The sequence below is a fragment of the Lethenteron reissneri genome, chromosome 30, assembly GCF_015708825.2.
Source record: "Lethenteron reissneri isolate LAM-NWPU_2019-01 chromosome 30, ASM1570882v1, whole genome shotgun sequence".
Classification (NCBI taxonomy): domain Eukaryota; kingdom Metazoa; phylum Chordata; class Hyperoartia; order Petromyzontiformes; family Petromyzontidae; genus Lethenteron; species Lethenteron reissneri.
Window position 1 is genome coordinate 15,221,125 of NC_083808.1, and position 21,963 is coordinate 15,243,087.

General features: G+C 49.2%; 1 protein-coding gene across 1 annotated transcript in view; it reads right to left on the reverse strand.

The window, feature by feature from the left end:
* LOC133349576 (complement C3-like) overlaps window positions 1–21,963 on the reverse strand; it is a 320,240-nt gene that overhangs the window by 73,968 nt on the left and 224,309 nt on the right. Inside the window, 1 exon segment of the mRNA XM_061563146.1 lies at window positions 19,344–19,439. Coding sequence (XP_061419130.1) covers window positions 19,344–19,439 — 96 coding nt within the window.

Here is a 21,963-nt window from a genome sequence, read left to right on the forward strand (position 1 = left end):
CTTCCTCTTAGTATCTTTCACGCGACGGTCAATGGTATATTGTATAGCAAATTGTATAATAAATAGTATAAAATTGTAATGTTTAATACAATGTATAAGGTAATATATAGTATCGTAATTGTATAGTGAATATACAGCAGTGTGGTATACAGTAGGGTGGGTAGAATAATACATAGTGTAATATTACAATGTATAGTCAAAGGTATAGGGGGGTGTATAGTAATACAGTATATAATTTAATGTTGGGTTTGTCTATGGCAGTATATAGTACGGGGTAGACCCGTGTGATGTAAGAGAAAAAAGTTTAGCTGGAAGCATATTATATATATATTTTTTACGACGTAGAATTGTAATGTATTACTTACTGTTAGTAGCTCAGGTTATTGGAGAGTATATTTAGTATACTGATGATACTATGTAGTTTATACTTTAGTTTTTTTACGTGGTGGTTTGGTTACTGCAGCTACATACTATTAACATTCCTTCCCTTTATTAATGCTACCCCTATCCCCTCCCTTTGATGCTGCTAATCCTGCATAATGCACGGGCATAATATGACTTTGAAACCCCCCGCCCACCTCCTACGCATTTCACAAGTAGTGACTAATCACATATCTGCATTTCCCATAAATATACTAAATTCCTCTTGATATGCAAATTCTTTTGTCAAGGCTCTCTTCTCCCTCCAACCCAGCTTAAATATACGCTCCAAGCCTGGGGTGTTTCATTCAGATGCTGTCTTCCCGACAGACCTGTTCTTCACCTGAGGACGGCTGCTTGCGTTGTGGCCGAAACGTCGTGAGAATTATTTTATTATGTTTTATTTTTATTATTTTATTATTTCCCTTCTACGTGACTTTACGGACGAGTCCATTTATGCTCGCGAACGGAGGAGGGGGGAGAGAAGGAGAATGGAATGCGGTCTGAAAGTCACCGTAAGCGTAAACACAATCAATTAAGACCCGAAATGGTTCATCACATCCTTCCAATGATTGCGGTAGGACCAACACCTCAGCCGTGGCAGACCACTTATACAGTGAGGGAAAAAAGTATTTGATCCCCTGCTGATTTTGTACGTTTGCCCACTGACAAAGAAATGATTGTCTTGCCTCACGGCAGATGGGGAGCGTACGTTAACAGGAAGTTCCTGTTTTTTTATGCTAATGTTGGTCACGTGACCAGGAAGTGACGATGTCAGATTCCCACTGTACCACGCAGGCATCAGCCATTACACAGATAAGTCAAGATGGCGGCACGCATCGCATCTCAGTGAGACCACGGCCGCACTTGTCCATTGTGGGAGCTTAAGAAGCATTATCTGTAAGTTGTTTATCTTCCTATAATATTGGAAATGCTGTTGTAATGTTGGAATGACCGTTATAGCAATGTAAATGCCTTTATGGTGCCGTTAAGTTGTTGTAGTAAATACGAGGCCTAGTTAGTAACGAAGCCTGTGACTTTCCTTATTGTGGATGTTACTTGTGATTTAGTAGGTCGAGTCAGACTTGTGCCTATGTTGCGATCCTGAGAGTAAAGATGACGAAGTATCTCATCCACAGTTTAGTGTTAAGTGTAATGCTGTACATTTGGGGTGCAGTGGGATGAATACACTAATAGCCTGTATGCAACGCACCAGCTTGTGCCTTTGTCTAGTTGTTCAGGGGTAATGTGGGGGCCTGGTCCTTCCAGGATCTATTGTTATCTGAGACAATGTTCTGATGCTGTGGTGTTCATTGTGTGGGTGTTTCCGAATTATAACAGATGCTGTATCTGTGTTTTCTCACCAGTTTTACCTGTTACAATCAATAAATGACGATCGGAGTTGGACGGTCATTCTGGCTCCAAGGGTTTATTGAACACATGGTTATCTACTCGACTAGCGGTGCAACGCAGCGCACAGCGAGGCAGAGATAATGATCAGTCTATAATTTTAATGGTAGGTTTATTTGAACAGTGAGAGACAGAATAACAACAACAAAATCCAGAAAAACGCATGTCAAAAATGTTATTAATTGATTTGCATTTTAATGAGGGAAATAAGTATTTGACCCCTCTGCAAAACATGACAGTATTTGGTGGCAAACCCCTTGTTGGCAATCACAGAGGTCAGACGTTTCTTGTAATTGGTCACCAGGTTTGCACACATCTCAGGAGGGATATTGTCCCACTCCTCTTTGCAGATCTTCTCCAAGTCATTAAGGTTTCGAGGCTGACGCTTGGCAACTCTAACCTTCAGCTCCCTCCACAAATTTTCTGTGGGATTAAGGTCTGGAGACTGGCTAGGCCACTCCAGGACCTTAATGTGCTTCTTCTTGAGCCACTCCTTTGTTGCCTTGGCCGTGTGTTTTGGGTCATTGTCATGCTGGAATACCCATCCACGACCCATTTTCAATGCCCTGGCTGAGGGAAGGAGGTTCTCACCCAATATTTGACCGTACATGGCCCCGTCCATCGTCCCTTTGATGCGGTGAAGTTGTCCTGTCCCCTTAGCAGAAAAACACTCCCAAAGCATGTTTCCACCTCCATATTTGACGGTGGGGGTGGTGTTCTAGGGGTCATAGGCAGCATTCCTCCTCCTCCAAACACGGCGAGTTGAGTTGATGCCAAAGAGCTCCATTTTGGTCTCATCTGACCACAACACTTTCACCCAGTTGTCCTTTGAATCATTCAGATGTTCATTGGCAAACTTCAGACGGGCATGTATATGTGCTTTCTTGAGCAGGGGGACCTTGCGGGCGCTGCAGGATTTCAGCCCTTCACGGCATAGTGTGTTACCAACTGTTTTCTTGGTGACTATGGTCCCAGCTGCCTTGAGATCATTGACAAGATCCTCCCGTGTAGTTCTGGGCTGATTCCTCACCGTTATCATGATCATTGCAACTCCACGAGGTGAGATCTTGCATGGAGCCCCAGGCCGAGGGAGATTGACAGTTCTTTTGTGTTTCTTCCATTTGCGAATAATCGCACCAACTGTTGTCACCTTCTCACCAAGCTGCTTGGCGATGGTCTTGTAGCCCATTCCAGCCTTGTGTAGGACTACAATCTTGTCCCTGACATCCTTGGAGAGCTCTTTGGTCTTGGCTATGGTGGAGAGTTTGGGATCTGATTGATTTATTGCTTCTGTGGACAGGTGTCTTTTATAGAGGTAACAAGCTGAGATTAGGAGCACTCCCTTTAAGAGTGTGCTCCTAATCTCAGCTCGTTACTTGTATAAAGGATACCTGGGAGCCAGAAATATTTCTGATTGAGAGGGGGTAAAATACTTATTTCCCTCATTAAAATGCAAATCAATTTACAACATTTTTGGCATGCGTTTTTCTGGATTTTGTTGTTGTTATTCTGTCTCTCACTGTTCAAATAAACCTACCATTAAAATTAGTGGGCAAACGTACAAAATCAGCAGGTGATCAAATACTTTTTTCCCTCACTGTAATTCAGTGGGCTCACATGACATTGACTTTTTCAAGACAGAGGTTCTCTGAAAGCCATCTGGCTACCATGAGAGATTCGTTCATGAGGCTATCCACATATACAAACACGGCGACAATTTCAACCAAGAAGATGGATTCTGGCTTAGCAATCATTGGAAGGATGTGATAAACCATTTCAGGTCTTAATTGATTGTGTTCACGCTTTCGGTGACTTTCAGGCTGCATTCCATTCTCCTTGTCTCCTCCCTCCTCCGTTCCGAGTGTAATAAGAGCCATGTAGGGCTCACCATGGGGATTGGCTTGCCGGTCCCGCTTTGTAGCCAATAAGGGGTGAGTCAGGGAGCATGGCCTCGGCGTGATCACGGCATGTTAGCAGGGGTGATTGGCCTGGCCGATCGTGGCCTCAGCTAATGGGAAGCCGGATCAGAGGCGTGGTCCCGGGATTGACGGGGAACCATCTGGAACGGTCAACGCTGACTATGGAGGATTGGCTTAGGGGTACCACGTGACCCAGGGATTAAGAGCAGAGACAGAGGAGTCGGGAGCAGACCTGGGAACGAAAAGAACAGGGGTCACGCGCGTACGGGGCTCCGGGTGCCACGTGCACGGTGGGGACTTAGCTGGGAGTCTGCCCGCTTTCCGTTGTCTGTCAGCAACGGGGAGTGTGTGTGTGTAACTGTGGAAGTTGGAAAATAAAAGGACTGATTCCGGAAGCAGTCTCGAGAAGGTTTATTACTTTGGTGTCAGAAGTTCTTCTGCAACCGTTTGGACTATCGTCAAGATGTCCAAGCACCTCAGAAAGAAGAACCCGCCCGAGCCTCCATCGGAGGAAGAGGCCGAGAGGGACGAAGATGATCTGTTGGGGGCTACAGCTCCTCTGCCGCCGGCTGCTACTGCTCTCCTCGACGCCTCTCAGCGTCGACTGGGAGAAGATACGACCACCTCAGGAACGAAGGACGGATGGTGGCTGATGGCGGAGCAGATCGAGTCATTACACGCCATTCTGCTGAGTCTGGTGACCGCGGTGGCGTCCTCACCAGCCGTGGGTCACCAGATAGCAGATCAGCTTGACGCCGCGGATAGAGGTCCTATACACGAATCGGCGTCCACCATTGCTCCTGCCACGCGGGAAGAGGCCGACGTTTTGGGCGGGGCGGCAGCACCGGAGCCGTTGAGCGCCATTTTGGGCGCGCCTGCCGCCACGCGGCCGCCGGACGCCATTTTGCCTGCGACGGGTGGAGCGCGGGATCCGAAGTCGGAGACGCCCGCGGCGCACGCCTGCCACCGCGGACATCGCCTTCCACAGATTAAAGAATTTATCGCTGGGGGCGATTGGAGTGCTTTTACGTGGCGCTTCGAGTCGGCCTTTAGATCCGTGCATTGGACGGAGGCGGAGGCGCTGGGAGCGCTACCTACACTGCTTGCTTGATGATGTTTCTCTGGGGGTCTTCCGCTCCATCCCTGTGTCCAAGAAGAAGACGCTGCGAGATGCGTTCGCAGAGATGGCGGAATTTTACGACCCGCCGACGTCAGCCACGAGAAAATTTATGTCGCGTCGCCGAGGATCGGAGGAGTCGCCTTTGGCTTATCGGGGGGCGTTGATGGCGCTGGCCATGGCTGCTTATCCCGACGCGACGGCCGATCATTTGGATCCTCTCATCCTTTCCCGTATGCTGGAGCTGTCTCAGGAGCTCAACATTTCGCTACCGGTATGCGGCCACGAACCGCTTACATCGCGATGGGTGGCGCGCTGCCTGGACGCTAAGTTCAACATCAAGCGCTGGGACCAGATGGCGGCGTGGACGGGGAAACCCGAAATCGACGGGCCGCCCTTGGGGTGGTCTCCACGACGGGTTGTCCACTGCTCCGACGACTCTGGCGACGACGACGTGCTAGCTGCTGCTGTTCCGCACGGGATTCCGGGACGGCGGCTGCGCGACCAGCGTGGTGACTACGCAGGCCGTCCACGTGCGAGGGCCGGGTCATCCGACCGCCGGCCGACAGCGGCCACGTGTTTCAAGTGCGGCCGACGAGGCCATTTCGCCCGCGACTGCCGCTGCCGACCTCTGCTGTCGCCTCTTCCGCCGAGGGGACCTCCATCTCCTCCACCTGGCGCGGAGCTGCAACAACCTCGGGCGAGTCGGCACAAATCGGACACCCGGCAGGTCGTGTCACATCATTCATCCACTCACACTCATTCTTACACTCCTAATGATAATTTTCCTTCTTCTGCATCATTTCCACGCTCTGCTATACAGTGGAAGAAATTGGCTCGTAGGGTTGTGGCTGCGGCGTCGGGCTCATCGACGGTACGGGGTACCATCGAGGGCGTCGACGTTCGTATTTTGGTGGACACTGGCGCATCTGCCACCATCATTTCGGATGTTATCTTTCATCTGTTGTCCATTCCCACGTCGCAGATACGCCGGGTTAATGATGCGTGTGTAGCCGCAAATGGGGGTAGCATGGGTATCTGCGGTCAGGTCGATGTGAGTATCGCTATCGGGAATATTACCGCTGCAGGACCCGTGTTGATCTCTCGCTCGCTAGCTGTCCCATGCTTGCTTGGTACTGATTTCTTGCGCCGGATGCCGCTGAAAATACGGGTCGACCAGGATTGTTTGGAAATGCCGGGGGGTCGTAGGATGTCGTTCCTGCCTTCCCTGCTGGCCAGTGCGCCTCCAGGTAACGCAGTTACTGCCGTGGTCGCTGCTACGGTTGAGGTCCCGTCGGGCGCGCAAATGCTCATTCCGCTGCGTTACCGAAAACCCCTTCAAGTTAAAAAGGGTGCGAGGGGTGTGCTATTATCCCCGTCAAATTCGGTAGCTAAGTCTTTTTCCTTGGCGGCGGCACAAACGATCGTGCGGCCAGGTCAGGCACCTTTCATACAGGTGTTGAATGGGGGGCCTGACCGCGTTGTTGTTCCAGAGGGATCGGTGTTGGCTCACGCCACTACCGATTTCGCCTCTTTTGATGAAAGCCGCGCGCCCGGATGCCCACTGGTGGGCCTCCACACGATCGTTCGCAGGAACGCTGGATCGCAGATTTGTGCGGGGAAAATTCTTCCTTGTCAAACGAGCAAAGAAATGCTCTGCATTCATTATAGCTGCGGTACGCTGATGTTTTCAGCAAAAATGACTTAGACCTCGGTCGCACGTCACTTTTGTCGCACCATATTGACACCGGTGCGACACCTCCCATCTGTATGCACCCGCATCGCATGAGCCCAGCGGAAAGAGAACATGTGCGCGGCGCAGTAGACGAATTGTTGGCGGCGGATATTATTTCGCCGTCCAACAGCCCTTGGGGCGCGCCCGTCGTTCTGGTTAGGAAAAAAGATGGTGGGACAAGATTTTGCGTTGATTTCTGCCGGTTAAACAAAATTTTGGTGGCGGACGCGTACCCTTTACCGAGGATGGATGACTCATTGGATGCTTTATCGGGTGCTAAATTCTTTTCCACCCTCGATCTGTCCTCGGGCTTTTGGCAGCTTCCCCTCAATGACGAGTCAAAAGCCAAGACGGCATTCCGCACGCCGCAAGGTCTCTTTGAATTTAATCGGTTGCCTATGGGCTTGAATGCGGCTCCGCCGACGTTTCAACAGCTCATGGAATTGGTTTTGGCTGGATTACAGTGGGAAACGTGCCTCATATATTTGGACGATATCATCGTTTTTAGCCGCACGTTTGAGGAACACCTCCAACGCCTAGAGACGGTTTTCCAAAGAATGCGGGCGGCAGACCTGAAGTTTAAACCTAGAAAATGTCACCTTTTGCAACACTCCGTCCGTTACTTGGGTCATATCGTCAGTTCGGATGGCGTGTCCACTGACCCTCTGAAAACCAAATGTGTCCGAGAGTGGGCCACACCCACTTCCGTGGGTGATGTTCGGCGGTTTATTGGATTCGCTTCCTATTATCGCTGCTTCGTGAAGAACTTTGCGACGTTGGCGAAACCATTACATGTTCTAACGGGCAAAAATCAAAGGTTTAAATGGGGACCAGAGGAAGAAAGTTATTTTCGATCGCCTCGGGATCACCTCGCCACGGTGCCTACGCTCGATTACCCGGATTTTTCACAGCCGTTCATCCTTGACACGGATGCTAGTGATATCGGCATCGGGGCCGTTTTGTCGCAACGTAAGGACGGGGTTGAGCGAGTGGTGGCGTACGGCAGCAGGGTTCTGTCACCTGCGGAAACGCGATATTGCGTGACGAGGCGGGAACTTTTGGCGATTGTGCATTTTGTTCGACTGTACCGGCCGTACCTGTATGGAAGGAAATTCCTCGTTCGCACTGATCATGCGGCTTTGCAATACTCCTTGAAGTTGGACCAACCGTCAGGCCAATTGGCTCGGTGGTTGGAATCATTGCAGGAATTTTCCTTCCATATTACGTACCGTAAGGGGGCCCGTCACGCGAACGCTGACGCGCTCTCAAGGCTGCCACCCGTTCCTCCGTGCACTTGCCTGACGGGCACGCACCGCTGCGCGGCGCCGCTCACCTCGCCCTGCCCAGTTATGGGGGCGATAGCAAACGAGGACGACCAGAAGGTGTCGGTGGACACCGATGATACTCTACGGCTGCCGCACTCGGTCTGGTTACGCGAGCAGGAGGCTGATACCTCGCTGGCTCCGCTGCGGAAATTGATAGGGAAACAAAAAGCTCAATTGGCGGGATGGAAGTGGCGGATGTTCCGAGGCAAGTCGGGACTATTAATGTGCACCGACGACGGGTTGCCTGACCGACCACGTTTGGTTGTGCCTACATCCCTTCGCTACGACCTGCTTTGCCCTCTGTACGCTGATAAGTTGATGCACCTCGGCGTGCAGAAGACTTTGGCTGCGATGCAAAAATATTTTTTCTGGCCCGGCATGACGGCAGACGTCAATGACTTTGTCCGCTCATGCCATGATTGTGCGAAGAGGAAACCGCCTCGGAACCAGTATGTACTGCCGTTACGTTCCATTGAGGTGTCCCGCATCAACGAATTAGTTGCTCTGGACATTCTGGGCCCGCTCCCCCCGTCAGCTAGGGGCAATAAATACCTTCTGGTCGGGGTGGAATATTTTTCTCGATGGCCGATGGTCTGGCCTCTGCCCGACCAGACGGCTGCGTCCATCACCGACGCTTTCTTGAACGGGTATGTCATGGATAAGGGGGCACCTGAGAGGCTGCTCACAGATCAAGGGCGGAACTTCTCCTCCAAATTGCTCAAGGAGGTTTGCGAAGCGCTGGGCATGAAGAAGATCCGTACCCTCACGGCTATGCTTTGTCACACGGTGAGTGAAAAGCAAACCGATTGGGACTTGCACATACCGGGCGTCTTAGCGGCATACCGCATGGTTCCACACGCGTCCACGGGATACTCACCGTTTTTTTTATGTATGGCCGTGAGAACGTCCCACCCATTGATGTGCAACTGGGTACGACGAGTAAACAACCGTCCCGCTCCTTGCCTGATCACGTGCGGGACTCGCTTGAACGAGTTACGGAGGCGCGAGAGGCTGCCAGGTGTGCGACGGCCCGTGCGCAGGCAAGGAACGAACGGTATGCGCGTCGATCGCGTACTCACATGCCCTGGTCAGTGGGAGACCTGGCATGGCTCCACTGCCCTCAGGTGCCGGTGGGCACATCCCCTAAACTGCACAGGCCGTGGCGGGGGCCCGTGATGCTGGTGGAAATTCGAAACTCACAGAGTGTCCGCGTCCAGTACGGGAAACGTCGGTGGTACGTTCATTCGTCGCGACTTAAACCCTATGTTAGTACGCGTGTCGATCCCTCATCCCCACTAGCTGACCTGCCGGGATCTGCTGTGCCGATTACGCCGATTGCCACGCCCGTTGATCCCAAGGGGGACTGTGTTGTGCCTCCTACAGATGAACAGGTTCTGAGGGCTGAGGAAGCCCCCGCTGCCCCCTCTCCGACGGGGCCTGCCCTGGACATGACCGAGAACCAACAACCTTCTTCTTCAAGCCTACCACCTCCTATCGATTTGGCGGCAAAGCGACCAAGCGCTGGAAGCGGAGAGGGTCCCACGTCGCGTACGCGATCGAAATCTCTCCCGTTTCGTTAGCGTTTGATTGTCTAGCTGTCCCTTCCCTGTCGTTACCGCGCTGCAGGGGCGCCCTAATGTATGTCGGGTTTTTCATGGGTGACTCTGTTTTAAGTGTTGTTCGGCGCGGGGACGCCGTTTCACCCTTTATTGTTAAATGCACCTTGGTGCCCTAATAAGATGTTTTACGGAATTGGTTGATCACCCTTTTCCCAGCCGAGACGGCTGATTTTTTTCACCGGGGGGGGGGGGGGGGGGGGGGTGATGTAATAAAAGCCATGTAGGGCTCACGTGGGGATTGGCTGCTTGCCGGTCCCGCTTTGTAGCCAATAAGGGGTGAGTCAGGGAGCATGGCCTCGGCGTGATCACGGCATGTTAGCAGGGGTGATTGGCCTGGCCGATCGGGGCCTCAGCTAATGGGAAGCCGGATCAGAGGCGTGGTCCCGGGATTGACGGGGAACCATCTGGAACGGTCAACGCTGACTACGGAGGATTGGCTTAGGGGTACCACGTGACCCAGGGATTAAGAGGAGGAGAGACAGAGGAGTCGGGAGCAGACCTGGGAACGAAAAGAGCAGGGGTCACGCGCGTACGGGGCTCCGGGTGCCACGTGCGCGGTGGGGACTTAGCTGGGAGTCTGCCCGCTTTCCGTTGTCTGTCAGCAACGGGGAGTGTGTGTGTGTAACTATGGAAGTTGGAAAATAAAAGGACTGATTCCGGAAGCCGTCTCGAGAAGGTTTATTACACGAGCATAGATGGACTAGTCTGTCTGAACAACCGCTAGTTGCTGTCCGTGGTGCTAACGTTAAGAAAAAAACGCCACATCTTTAAAATTTTATTGATGTGGTTTTCATACCTGATTGCTTGTGTTGCAATCGAAAGGTCGTAATAATTTTATTGTTTTTTTTATTTCCCTTCTACGGGACTTTACCGAAAGAACCAAGAAGATGGGATTAGATGACGGATTTTGTGTACTTTCCTTAATCGGACCTGGATTTTGTGTTTGTTTGTGATTTTGGAAATATTTTTGGTAACGCCAGCTATGTATGGTAACGTGATGGTTTTGATCAGCATCTCGGGGGTTGTTTCTCCATGGTTGGAGAAACAGTTTTGCAGATAATGCAGTCTGAATATCCATTCATCTTGAGGGCCTGGTGTACGTGTTCCAGTTCACTGGCTAGGTGGTGCTGGTCGGAAATGCAGTGGGCCCTATGGTGTAGTGTTTTGATGAGGGAATTCTTCTGTGACAGGTGGGAATCAGGTTTCAGATAGGAATCTGTGTGGATGGCTTTTCTGTAGACAGAGTGTCCCAAAGAACCATCAGATCTCTTCTCAAACAAAACATACAGGAATGGTAGCTTGCCATCCTTCTCCACTTCCATGGTGAATTTGATGAATGGGTGTATTGAATTAATGTGATTGAGAAATTGGTTCAGTGTTGGATGGCCATGTGGCCAAATGACGAAAGTATCATCCACATATCTCTTCCACAAGGAAGGACGAAGGGTGGATGTCTGGATGGCATCTGTTTCAAATTTCTCCATGAAAACATTCGCTATCACTGGTGATAGGGGGGAACCCATGGGGGTACCTTCATTTGTTTGTAGAAAGTACTATTCCAGGTGAAGTAAGTGTTGGTAAGGCAGTGCCTAATAGAGGAGGAACATTAGGGTTCAGTCCATGTTGGACTAAATCTTCAATTATTGCTAAGATGTCAGGCACAGGAACCTTGGTGTACAGATAAACCACATCAAAGCTGACGAGCAAATCATCTGGGGACAGTGAAATGCCCTTGATTAGAGAGACCAGGTGAGATGAGTTATGTACTGCTGAGGCAGTCTTGCCAGTGAATGGAAGCAAGGTATCAGACAGAAAACGGGCCAGTTTGTAGGTAGGTGAGTTGATAGTGGAAACGATGGGCCGAAGTGGAGTGCCTTCTGTATGGATCTTGGGAAGACCATCGAATCTGGGTGGTCTGGCAGCAGAAGGTTTTAGGAAGAGCCGTTTGACTGGTTCTATTAGAGAAGTCCAACTGGTAATGGTATTGTTGGTTTGTGTAGTCAGGCTGTTAGTAGGATCTTTGTTGATTTTGGCATAGCTACCATCATGGAGAAGGTCCTGGATTTTGTTGTTGTATGTGGTTTTATCCATGATGACAGTAGCATTGCCCTTGTCGGCCGAGAGGATGACTATGTCATCCCTCTTTTTCAAATTTGCGAGTTCAGAGCGCTCGTCTTTGCTAATGTTACTAATGGGTCTTTTAGCATTTTTAAGGATGGTTGCAATTTCAGCTCTAGCAACGTCTGTCGGGATGTGTCCCAAGCCTTTGAGGGCTACGTCGACCTGGGAGGTTATGTCATCCACTGGGATATGTTTAGGGGTGACTGCGAAATTCAACCCTTTAGCTAGTACCGATTTTAGGATGTCAGAAATTGGGATGTTACTCTGAATGATGACAATCTTATTAACATCTAACTTTTTAACATGTGGATCTGGCTTCTTTTTTGACAGGAGGTTGAATTTAGCGATCAAGTTAACTTTACATTTGGTTGACCTTGATTTAGCAGAGGAGACTGTCATGTTATCTACATGGTCCCAATCAGAAGTGGACATTTTTTCTGTTAATATTAGGTGTGATTGTAAGAGAATCTTGTCTAAATTATCAAGTTCAAATCAGAGCAATCTTATTCTCTCTGAGATTAGTGACCTTTCCCCTAGATCCCTTCCATGTATATCATGGCCTGCTGACGTCAGTACTGCCATACATTGGAGATTCCCTTTTTCGCCAGTAGCCAGCACCATGTCTTGTCCCCAGCGGTTCATGGGGTCCCGGACCCTCGTTGACCCACGATCTTCTCATTTGCGGTCTGCCATTTGGCCGAATTTCCATGAGATGCCTCCCACACCTCCGTCAAATGTCGAAGCGTGACCTGCATGGGGATGGGCATGGGCATGACGGCTCTCTTTTTACCCAAATCCATGCCCAGCTAAGCTTCCATGGGGAGGTTCACTCTCCCTCCCATACATGAGGTAAAACAGGGAGAATCCTGTTGAGGTATGAGGGGCCATCCTATATGCAGCCAGGACACCGGGAATGTGCAAGTCCCAGTCCGACTGCGTCTCATTAACTTGTTGGCATAACATGGACGAAAGAGTCCTGTGCAAGCGCTCCACCATTCCGTCTGTCTGAGAATGGTAGGGCAAAGTCCTGATTTTTTTTGTTCCCAGGGAGTCGCACACCTCCCGTAACAATTTACAAGATAAATTCCGCCCCTGGTCTGTAAGAAGCTGTTCCAAAGCCCCCTTGTCCAGAACATAACCATGCAAAAACACGTCCACAATGGATGCGGCCGACTGGTCTGGTAGAAGCCATGCCACCGGCCACCAGGACAGGTATTCCACCCCGACCAGGATAAATGTATTACCCCTCTGAGTGGTGGGGAACAGCCCGAGAATATCCAGAGTGACTAGCTCATTGATGCGAGACACCGTGATAGATTGTAATGGAGGCTGGACCTGCCTCAGTGGTAGCTTGTGGCGTGCGCAGTCAGTATAACCTTTTACCATGTGGTTAACATCGTTCATCATTCCGAGCCAATAGAAGTCATGCTTCAGCGTTAGCAAGGTTTAACGGACTCCGAGGTGCATTAATTTATCATGGACCACCCATGGGAGTTTACCCCACAGAGCAGTCGGCACCACCATGCAATAACGCTACAGCTCTTCATCCCATCTCATCAAAAGTTCTTCACGGAGGACTATAAGGGACATTCCTGCTGGCACTTTTTTACTGCAATGCCACAATTTCAACAAGGAGGCGTTCTCCAATTGGAGACACAATGTGCCATCTTTATGTGCATCTGTCATGAGTGGTGGTGCATTGACAGAAGCCACCACAGCGTGTGGCGATCCCGCAGCCAATGGCTTACATCGACCGGCACCCATTAAGCACGCACACTGGTTACTTGTTGGTAAAGGGGACAGTGCATCTAAATTGCAGTGCCTTACACCCTTCCTGTAGGTGACTATGAGGGAGTAGTCCTGCAAAATTTCTAATCAGTGGGACAGTTGGCCGGAAGGCTGGTTAATCCGTAAGGAATATTGAAGAGCCGCGTGGTCCTTGCACACAACAAAGTCCCGTCCGTAAAGATACGACCTATATCGCTGCCCAAAGTGCACTATGGTCAGCAGTTCTCTTCGCGTCACGCAGTAGTGCTGCTCTGCAGGGGACAATACACATCTCCTGTAGTGTGCCGTCCATGCCCTGGGACAGCACAGCACCAATTCCGGTTATGGCTGGGGTCTGTGTCTAACACAAAGGGCAGAGAGAAATCCGGGTAGCTGAGGGGAGGTGCGTTGACGAGGCCATCGCGCAGCGTGATAAACGCGGCCTTGTCCTCCTCTCCCCACCAAAATCTCTAGCCCTGAGCAGTGAGCGCGTGGAGCGGTTTAGCCATTGTCGTGAATTTGGGGACAAACCGGCGATAATACGACACGAACCCGACAAAACTTGGAACTGCACCCACTGACTTTGGGGTTTGCTATGTGGGCACGCACGCCATTTTGTTGGGATCCGTGGCTATCTCAGACCTGCTAACAATATGGCCCAAATACCACACCGATCTTTGCAAAAGATGGCATTTTTTCGGTTTCAATTTGAGATTGGCCGCCCACACCTTGACAAACATTGAACGCAGTCGCTGCAGATGCTCCTGAAACGTGCGCTGGAATACAATGACGTCGTCCAGGTAAATGAGGCACGAGTACCACCTGAAGACCTGCCAAGACCAATTCCATAAGTCGCTGGAACGTGGCAGGAGCAGAATGAAGCCCCATTGTGAGGCAATTAAATTGGAACAGCACCTGTGGTGTTCGGAACACGGTTTTTGGCCTGGATTTTTTATTCAAGGGCAGCTGCCAAAACCCTGACAACAAGTCAAGGGTCAAGAAGAACCACGCACCCGACAAGGCGACCAAGGAATCGTCCATCAGAGGGAGTGTATATGCGTCCATCACAAAAATTGTATAAAATTTGCGGAAGTCAACGCAAAAGCGCAGACTCCCATCCCGTTTGTTGACCAAAACAATGGGAGCCCCCCACGGGCTGGTAAAAGGGGAAATAATGTCTGCAGCTAACATCTCATTAACTGCTTGACGAGCATGGTCCTTCTCCCTGGAACTGAGCCTATACGAATTTTGCCTTATCGGAGCTGCGTTACCTGTATCAATGCGATGTTGCAATAGTGAAGTGCAGCCAATATCAAATTTCACCTGGATAAAAATATCAGCAAATTCCCGGAGCAGGGCACACAGCTCGTCCCGCTGTTCCCCAGACAAATCAGAATTTTCCCCGCATAATGTGCCCAAGCCCCGTCCAACTCCCAACTCGCCTCCCCACTGCACCGCTGCAACGACCTCTTTAGCTTCCGTGCAGGCCTCCTCACAGCACGCGGCCATTGCAGGGGCTAAAACTGTGCCAGCTTGGACCACCGCAGCCCACAGCCTGACATTTGGCACTTGCAAAAAGGGCTCCTGCTCCATCTTCACTATAGTCTGAGCACCAACCAATGCGAGCCCCCGAGTATTAGAGGGGGTTAAAAGGACCCCTTCAATGGGGTCCATCAAATCCAGTTGCTTCAGCAACCGCAATGGCACCAACATCTGTGCACCTGGCGGAACCGTAACAGTTTCCCCCACCAGAGCCTGAACTGTAGTGTTAGCCCTTGCTAACCTAGTCGGAAACTTCAGAAAGACCAACCGCTGTCCCGATGGCAATTCAACAAAGCCTTGATCGACAAGGATCTTAAGGGGCATTCTCCCAATAAAATCGGTGCCCAAAAGACAGGACACAGCCAAGGTCCTGGAAACCAAAACTGGCCCCGTCAACTCAATGCTTCCAACACAGACTTTCACCAATATTTGGCCTATAATACCTAAACTCTCGCTATTCATGGAAACACAAGCACTAGCAACTGGGCTAAGACAACAGGTCGTGGGCATCAACATTAAAAAAATTAACTCCGAAATCGTGGTGGCCGATGCTCCCGTGTCGACCAGAACCTTACCTCTATCCCCTGAATAAAGCCAACCACCGCGGACGACCCCGCTGCAGCCGCCATGACATGGTGCGCCAACGCATTCCACTGCCTCATGCCACATGGCCACCTATCTGATGCCGGAGTCCGTCGCTCGCGCGCCATGACAAGATGAAGGATGGCGACATGCGAACCGGACTCGCCTAATAATTGAGATGCATGAGGTGACATTTGCGGCCGGGTGTCTGACTCGCGACTTGCCTGCGAGGCCGAGAAAGCGGATGTCGGTGGGGCAGAGGATGTCGAAGGCGAGGTGGGCAATTCAGTGCTGTTGTGGCATTCCCTGGTGATGTGGCCCAGCTGGCTGCACTTGAAGCAGGCAGTCATGGACCTCCATGCTGGAAGGGGGGTCCCTCTTCCACTGCTCCCGGTCTGGTCATCACCCCTCTTCCGCGTGGGCCCCAGATAAATGACGCGCAGACCCGCTCCAGTTCCCATGGCACAGGCTCCTCCGGATCCTCTGGCACTCTCGCACAAGCAGCCACCCCTGGCCACCGCTGCAGGTTGACATATGCTTCGATGCAGCGGGCCACCTTTAGGGGTGACAGGTCGTCCTCTTCCGTGATGGGGAGAGCAATGCCCAACTCCTAGGCCAGTGACGGCAACCTTTCCAGTGCCAGGGAATCCAGCGCCATCTGTTCCATACACTGACACATTGTGTGGCCCAAGGCCAGTAGCACTGCAGAAGGTGAGAGGCGTCTCAACCTCCTTCCGCCTCCGCAGCAAAAACCTTCGGCACGCATTGGACGGTGGGTCGAAAATGGCGGGCATCTGAGCGCATGCCCAAGGCAGAGTAGCTCGATCCGCCTCCGGGATGGCCTCAAACACCACCGGGGAGTCATCATCCAGAGCCATCGGCAGAGCCCGCAGAGCCTCTTCGTCGGACCACCCGACCAAGGTGCAGGCCGCTTTGAAGCGGCATTGAAACGCCATCCAGTCGCCTCCCACCACCATGAACTCGTGGACGCGAGGTAGGCGCCTTCGTTGAAATGGCTTCCCCCATGGAAGCTGCTGAATTTGGCGGGAACCAGCTCGGGCTCCATTGTCAAAATGGCAGCCACTTGCTGCGCCGCGCCCGCAGAAGGAGAAATGGTGGCCACTTGCATGGGCGAGAAAACAGTTCCCGTGCTGGCACGTCGGTGGAAGGTGAGCTGTCCGCCTGCAGCCCCTGCACTGTGGCTCCTACGGTGGGTGCAGATGACCCAGACTGGATGACCAGCTGCGCAGCAGAGGAGAGCAGGTGCACGAGGCGCCCGGTGAGGTCGCGCCACCTCTCCTTGGCTGGCGGCTGCGAGGGGCCGACGTCCTGCTCCTGCTGCTCTGCAGGTGCCGCCGCCGCAGACCCCAGACACACGACTGGGGTCCCGGATTCCGGGGCTGTTGAGGAGACAACGTCCCCGTCGTCCTCATCTCCAAAGGACACTACAGGTAGGTTCTTCCTCTTTGCTGCTTTTCAAGTAACTAATTTTATCTTTCTTTAGCACTTCCGATGCCAAAATGTAGTGACTAATTTGGAGACAGTAAGACTTTGAGGCACTTCTTTATTTAGCAAGTGCCATCGGGATAACACACTATTATTTAAGACCATCTAGTGTCAGCGACACTATTTAGCTAGAACAGTTGGTAGGCTGTCTGACTAGTGGCGCCCCGAGATGGTGAAGATGGAGACGACGACGAGAAGAATGGTGACGATGGACTTGAGCAGCACGATGGGGATCCCACTTCCAGCAACAGCCACGAGGTCCCCCAAAGGGGTCCCTCTCATTCTCTCAGCATGGCCTCGCTCCACCCCGGCCATGCCCCCTTCCTGGAACCTACTAGCAGATTCAAGAGGTTTTCCGATGGATGCCTTCTGTAACCTTTCCCCTAGATCCCCCTCTCATGTATATCATGGACTGCTGACGTCAGTACTGCCGTACACTGCAGATCCCCTTTTTTGCCAACAGCCAGCGCTATGCCACTATATCAGGTTTAAGCCAAGTTCATGTGAGATGGTGGCGCTATTGATTTGGCATCATGGTTGAGATGAACCAGAGGTTTGGTTGAGATAATGCAGTTGAAATGTGGCAGCAGCTTGCCCGAGAATGCAGAATAGTTGGAACATGACATCCATGATACCCACACTTGCACTCTTTGAGGCTGTGATGCTGACACTTTTCTATCACAACCTTCATGGCTTCTTCCTCCCCATCCTCATGACCATGCTCACCACGGTCACATGCGTCTTCAGGATGATGTTGCGCATAAATTACTGATACCAATACAGTATGTGACCCCCAGGGCTGACGATGAGCAGGGTTAGTGACAGTCATGGAACTTACCCATTGCCCTCAATGTAGATTGCCATTAGGTTGCCACCACATGGATCATGCAGGTGGTGAATGTCGACAATTATCACGTAAACACTATACTGTAGGTACCATGCTGATCACATGAAGCGTAGCATTCGCCTAATTAATTCACTAATACAGTTATGTTTTGATTTGTGCCATTCTTATAGCACAAGCGCATCACGACGGTGCTGCTATGTTGCAGAGGCACTGTCTGCAGCAGTTTCAGAGTAGGGGCAATTTATTGCTATTCATAAACCCATTAGGTTATGTTACAGGTAACTTTTCAAATTTGGACCATGAGGCTAGAATACAATAGTCTATCTGTTTCAAGTGACAGGATCTTTAATGCTTACTGTGAAGCAGACAGTGAAGATAATTTTACGATTAATTCAGCTGCAGTAATAATCAGTTCTAGATTTGAAGCTTTCGTATTCTTAGGTTTTTTCGGTAAAGTCACGTAGGTAAAAACATTAAAATTAATAAAAAGTAAAATAAAATAAAAATCACGACGTTTCGGAAGCAACACAAGCTTCCGTCTTCAGGTGGAACCGTCACAGCCACGACAGCTGTATCAAGTAAATGAGAGATTGCAGGAGCTACCACTCCGTTTATATAATGGTTGGAGAGGGGGGGGGCAAGTAAAGCACACTTTTTATTCATATGGTAAGGTGAGGCTTAAGACTAAGAATAGACTGCATTTCAACCGTGATGATGGGTACAAACTGAGTAATTATTGGAAAGATGTGATTAACCATGCAAAAAAGATTTAACTACACTTAGTTGGCCAATCTTATTTGACAGACTATTACAGGTTTACCATGTTTAATGGTGTCTTCTTGTCACAGGTTGAGTCACAAACCCGTACCTCTCCATAACAAAGGCTCAGCCTTTGTTATGCAGTCTATTCTTAGTCTTAAGCCTCACCTTACCATATGAATAAAAAGTGTGCTTTACTTGCCCCCCCCCTCTCCAACCATTATATAAACGGAGTGGTAGCTCCTGCAATCTCTCATTTACTTGATACAGCTGTCGTGGCTGTGACGGTTCCACCTGAAGACGGAAGCTTGTGTTGCCTCCGAAACGTCGTGATTTTTATTTTACTTTTATTAATTTTAATGTTTTTACCTACGTGACTTTACCGAAAAAAACCTAAGAATAGTAATAATCAGGCCTACCAGATTCAAGCTGTGAACCTCTGAAACAAGTCTCGAACATGATACACCTGGCCTCAGTGGTCGTGCGAGTGGCATGCAATTGGAAGGTTGTGAGTTCAATTCCTAATTGGAGGTTTTCTTAGTTGTTACAATGAGAGCCACTATATGGAAGTGAACAGCCAATTGATTATGGAGAAATCGCCACTTCCTGAGGAATGAGGAATGTAATGCTGTATTGCTTAAGTGTGATACTTTATATTTGGTGGCATTTCATACCAGAACAGTGTCTCCACAATATTCTTGTGCTTGTTGGATTCCAATGAGAATAAATGCTGTCATTGACACATGGCCTTCAAATCCACCCACTCCACCCTGAAAAAGTAAATGCATGTCAATCAATAGAAATTAATTTCGAATACAAATTAGTGTACATTTCAGAATGCAACAACGTATATTATTCAATATGCTTGTTTATTTCGAAAGCATCATTCTCATGATTCTTTTTTCAGGAGGGTCTTGCCAGGTTTTTGCAACAGGTGGTGATTTTGCTGTCTAATTCCCAGTAAGTAATTTGCAGGTAGTTTTTCATAATTGTGATGTTTGGCCAATGCCAGTTATATTGTATGTGTTTTGTTCTATGGAGGAAAACTGGAAAACCCGTAAGAAATTCATGCAAAACAAGGAAAAAGCTTCTAAGTTGGGAATCTAACCGAGGACATTGTTTCTGAGGCACAAGTATTACCATTACACTATCCTGTCACCAATATGAAGCCCAATTTTAACCTTGCAGGATTCACCCTTGATAGAAGCCCACCATTCATATACATGTAGTCCTCTACTTACGATGGAGATGCGTTATGACGACCCCATCGTAAGTCAAAAATATCGTAAGTCGAAGATGGCCTAGCCTACCCAGGAGTCTTAAAGAATGGTGATAATTTAGCAAAAAAAGAGTAATTTACAGTACCGTACTGTATAAACTATATACTGTATGTATTAATTACAATACTGTATTGCACAGTAAAATGTAAAGTAAAAAAAAACAAGGTAAATTCTTAGCCTACCTATATGAACTGCAATTTAATAGAAAGTTTTTTTCAGGAAACAATCCTATCTGCTATAAAAACGTTTAACATGCATTGAACGTATCATATCGTGGTAACCCTAAAATGAAATCGCTAAAGCTATCTATCATACATACAATTTTGTCATATCGCTATCTCCATCGTAAGATCGAAATATCGTAAGTCGGACCATCGTAACTCGGGGATTATCTGTAACATTTATTCTGCATGATAGTAGGCTATTGCTGTTTAAGTAGAGCCAGTAGGCAGTGCAGTTTGTAAGTTACCTCTAAAGTCCAATGAATTATTCCAGGAAAAATGATTTCTACTTTGGTAAAATTATGTTTTTCTAGTCCATGCCGCTGGCCACCGATCGAGTGTTGTTCATAACATTCAGCCATTCCTTTCGGGCTACATTAAGTGATGTGGATAAAGCTTCAGAGGGCTATCCCTCTTCCTTGTTCTCTTCCCAAAAGCCATTCCACTCAATAGCAAAGCTACACTGGAAATAGAGGGAGACACCAAATAATGTAACACCCTCTTTCCACAGACTTATGCATAGCCATTTGGGGAATTAATGTCTGACACTGAACAGAACACAAGAAGTGGATATACCTCAACTTGAAAGTGTACAAATACTGAAAATGAAATGAAGAAATGAAGAGAACCAAGACGTGTCACATATCCAAACATTCTCCCAATGATTACAGGGAGTAGCCAATCGTGGGACGAATGAGAGCGAGACTGGAGGCCCGTGGCATAATCTAGAGAAACAAGTTTTTACCAAGGGTAATTATCTAATTTCATGTCGCCAGCCATTCATGAAGTGTAATTCATAAGATTAATCAAGAACACCAGAGCTGGTAACAAGAGCAGGACAGGCCACTCCGATTGCAGCAGACAAAACGGCTCTCCAAAATGAGGCAATGTGTCGATCCTTCCGAGCTGGAAGCAGCCATGATGGGACCGTTCTTAGTTTCATTAATTCCTAGAACCAGTGTTGTCTGGCCAATCAGCAGCAGTGTTGTCTTACCAATATTGATGTTACCGTTGATTATTTCCTCAATTTTCCACCAACATCTCCACCAGTACTCGGATTTTCCACTTTCATCTATTCAGCATCAGGAAAATCCGCCCTCTCATTCCAATTTCTGCCAACACACTCTTGGTTCAATCTGATATTTTAACCACCTGGACAACTCTTTTTTCTTGGTCTCCCTGCCTCAGCCCTCACTCCCCTGCTAACATATTTAAAATGATATTGGTCTTTAAACCTCTTCATGGCTTTGCCCCACCTTATCTTGCCTCATCTCTTTCCATGTCCCCTCTCGTCATATTCGTTCCCAAAATATTATCTTTCTCTGATTTTTTTTCTCCCTGTGCCAAAATCTGTTTTCGGTCCTTTTCCCTCCTTGCACCCCTCCACTGGAATAAACTTCCCTTGCACATTAAGCAGTCCCCAACTTCTTAACCACCTTCCTTTCTATCTTAAAGCTTACCTCTTTTATTTCCCATTTGCCAGATCCTCCCGCCCATCATCCTTCCACTCCTTCTCGTCCCTCTACTACCCTTTCATGATCCCGAATTACCCTCTTGCTGTCGCTCATTCCTCGATCCTTGTATGCCCCTGCCATCTAAATAATTATATTCTATTACCGTTTTGTAAGTTATGTCAAGCACCTTGAGTGAAGGCACTCTAAATATAATTTAGATTTGGGCTTTTCTTTTGTCTTGCTTCTGATGAAGTGGGACTTGTAGGCCATCTTGGAGGTGGCCTTCCTGCTATATTACTGGGACTGCTATCTGCAGGTATAAAGGGATGAAACGGAGCT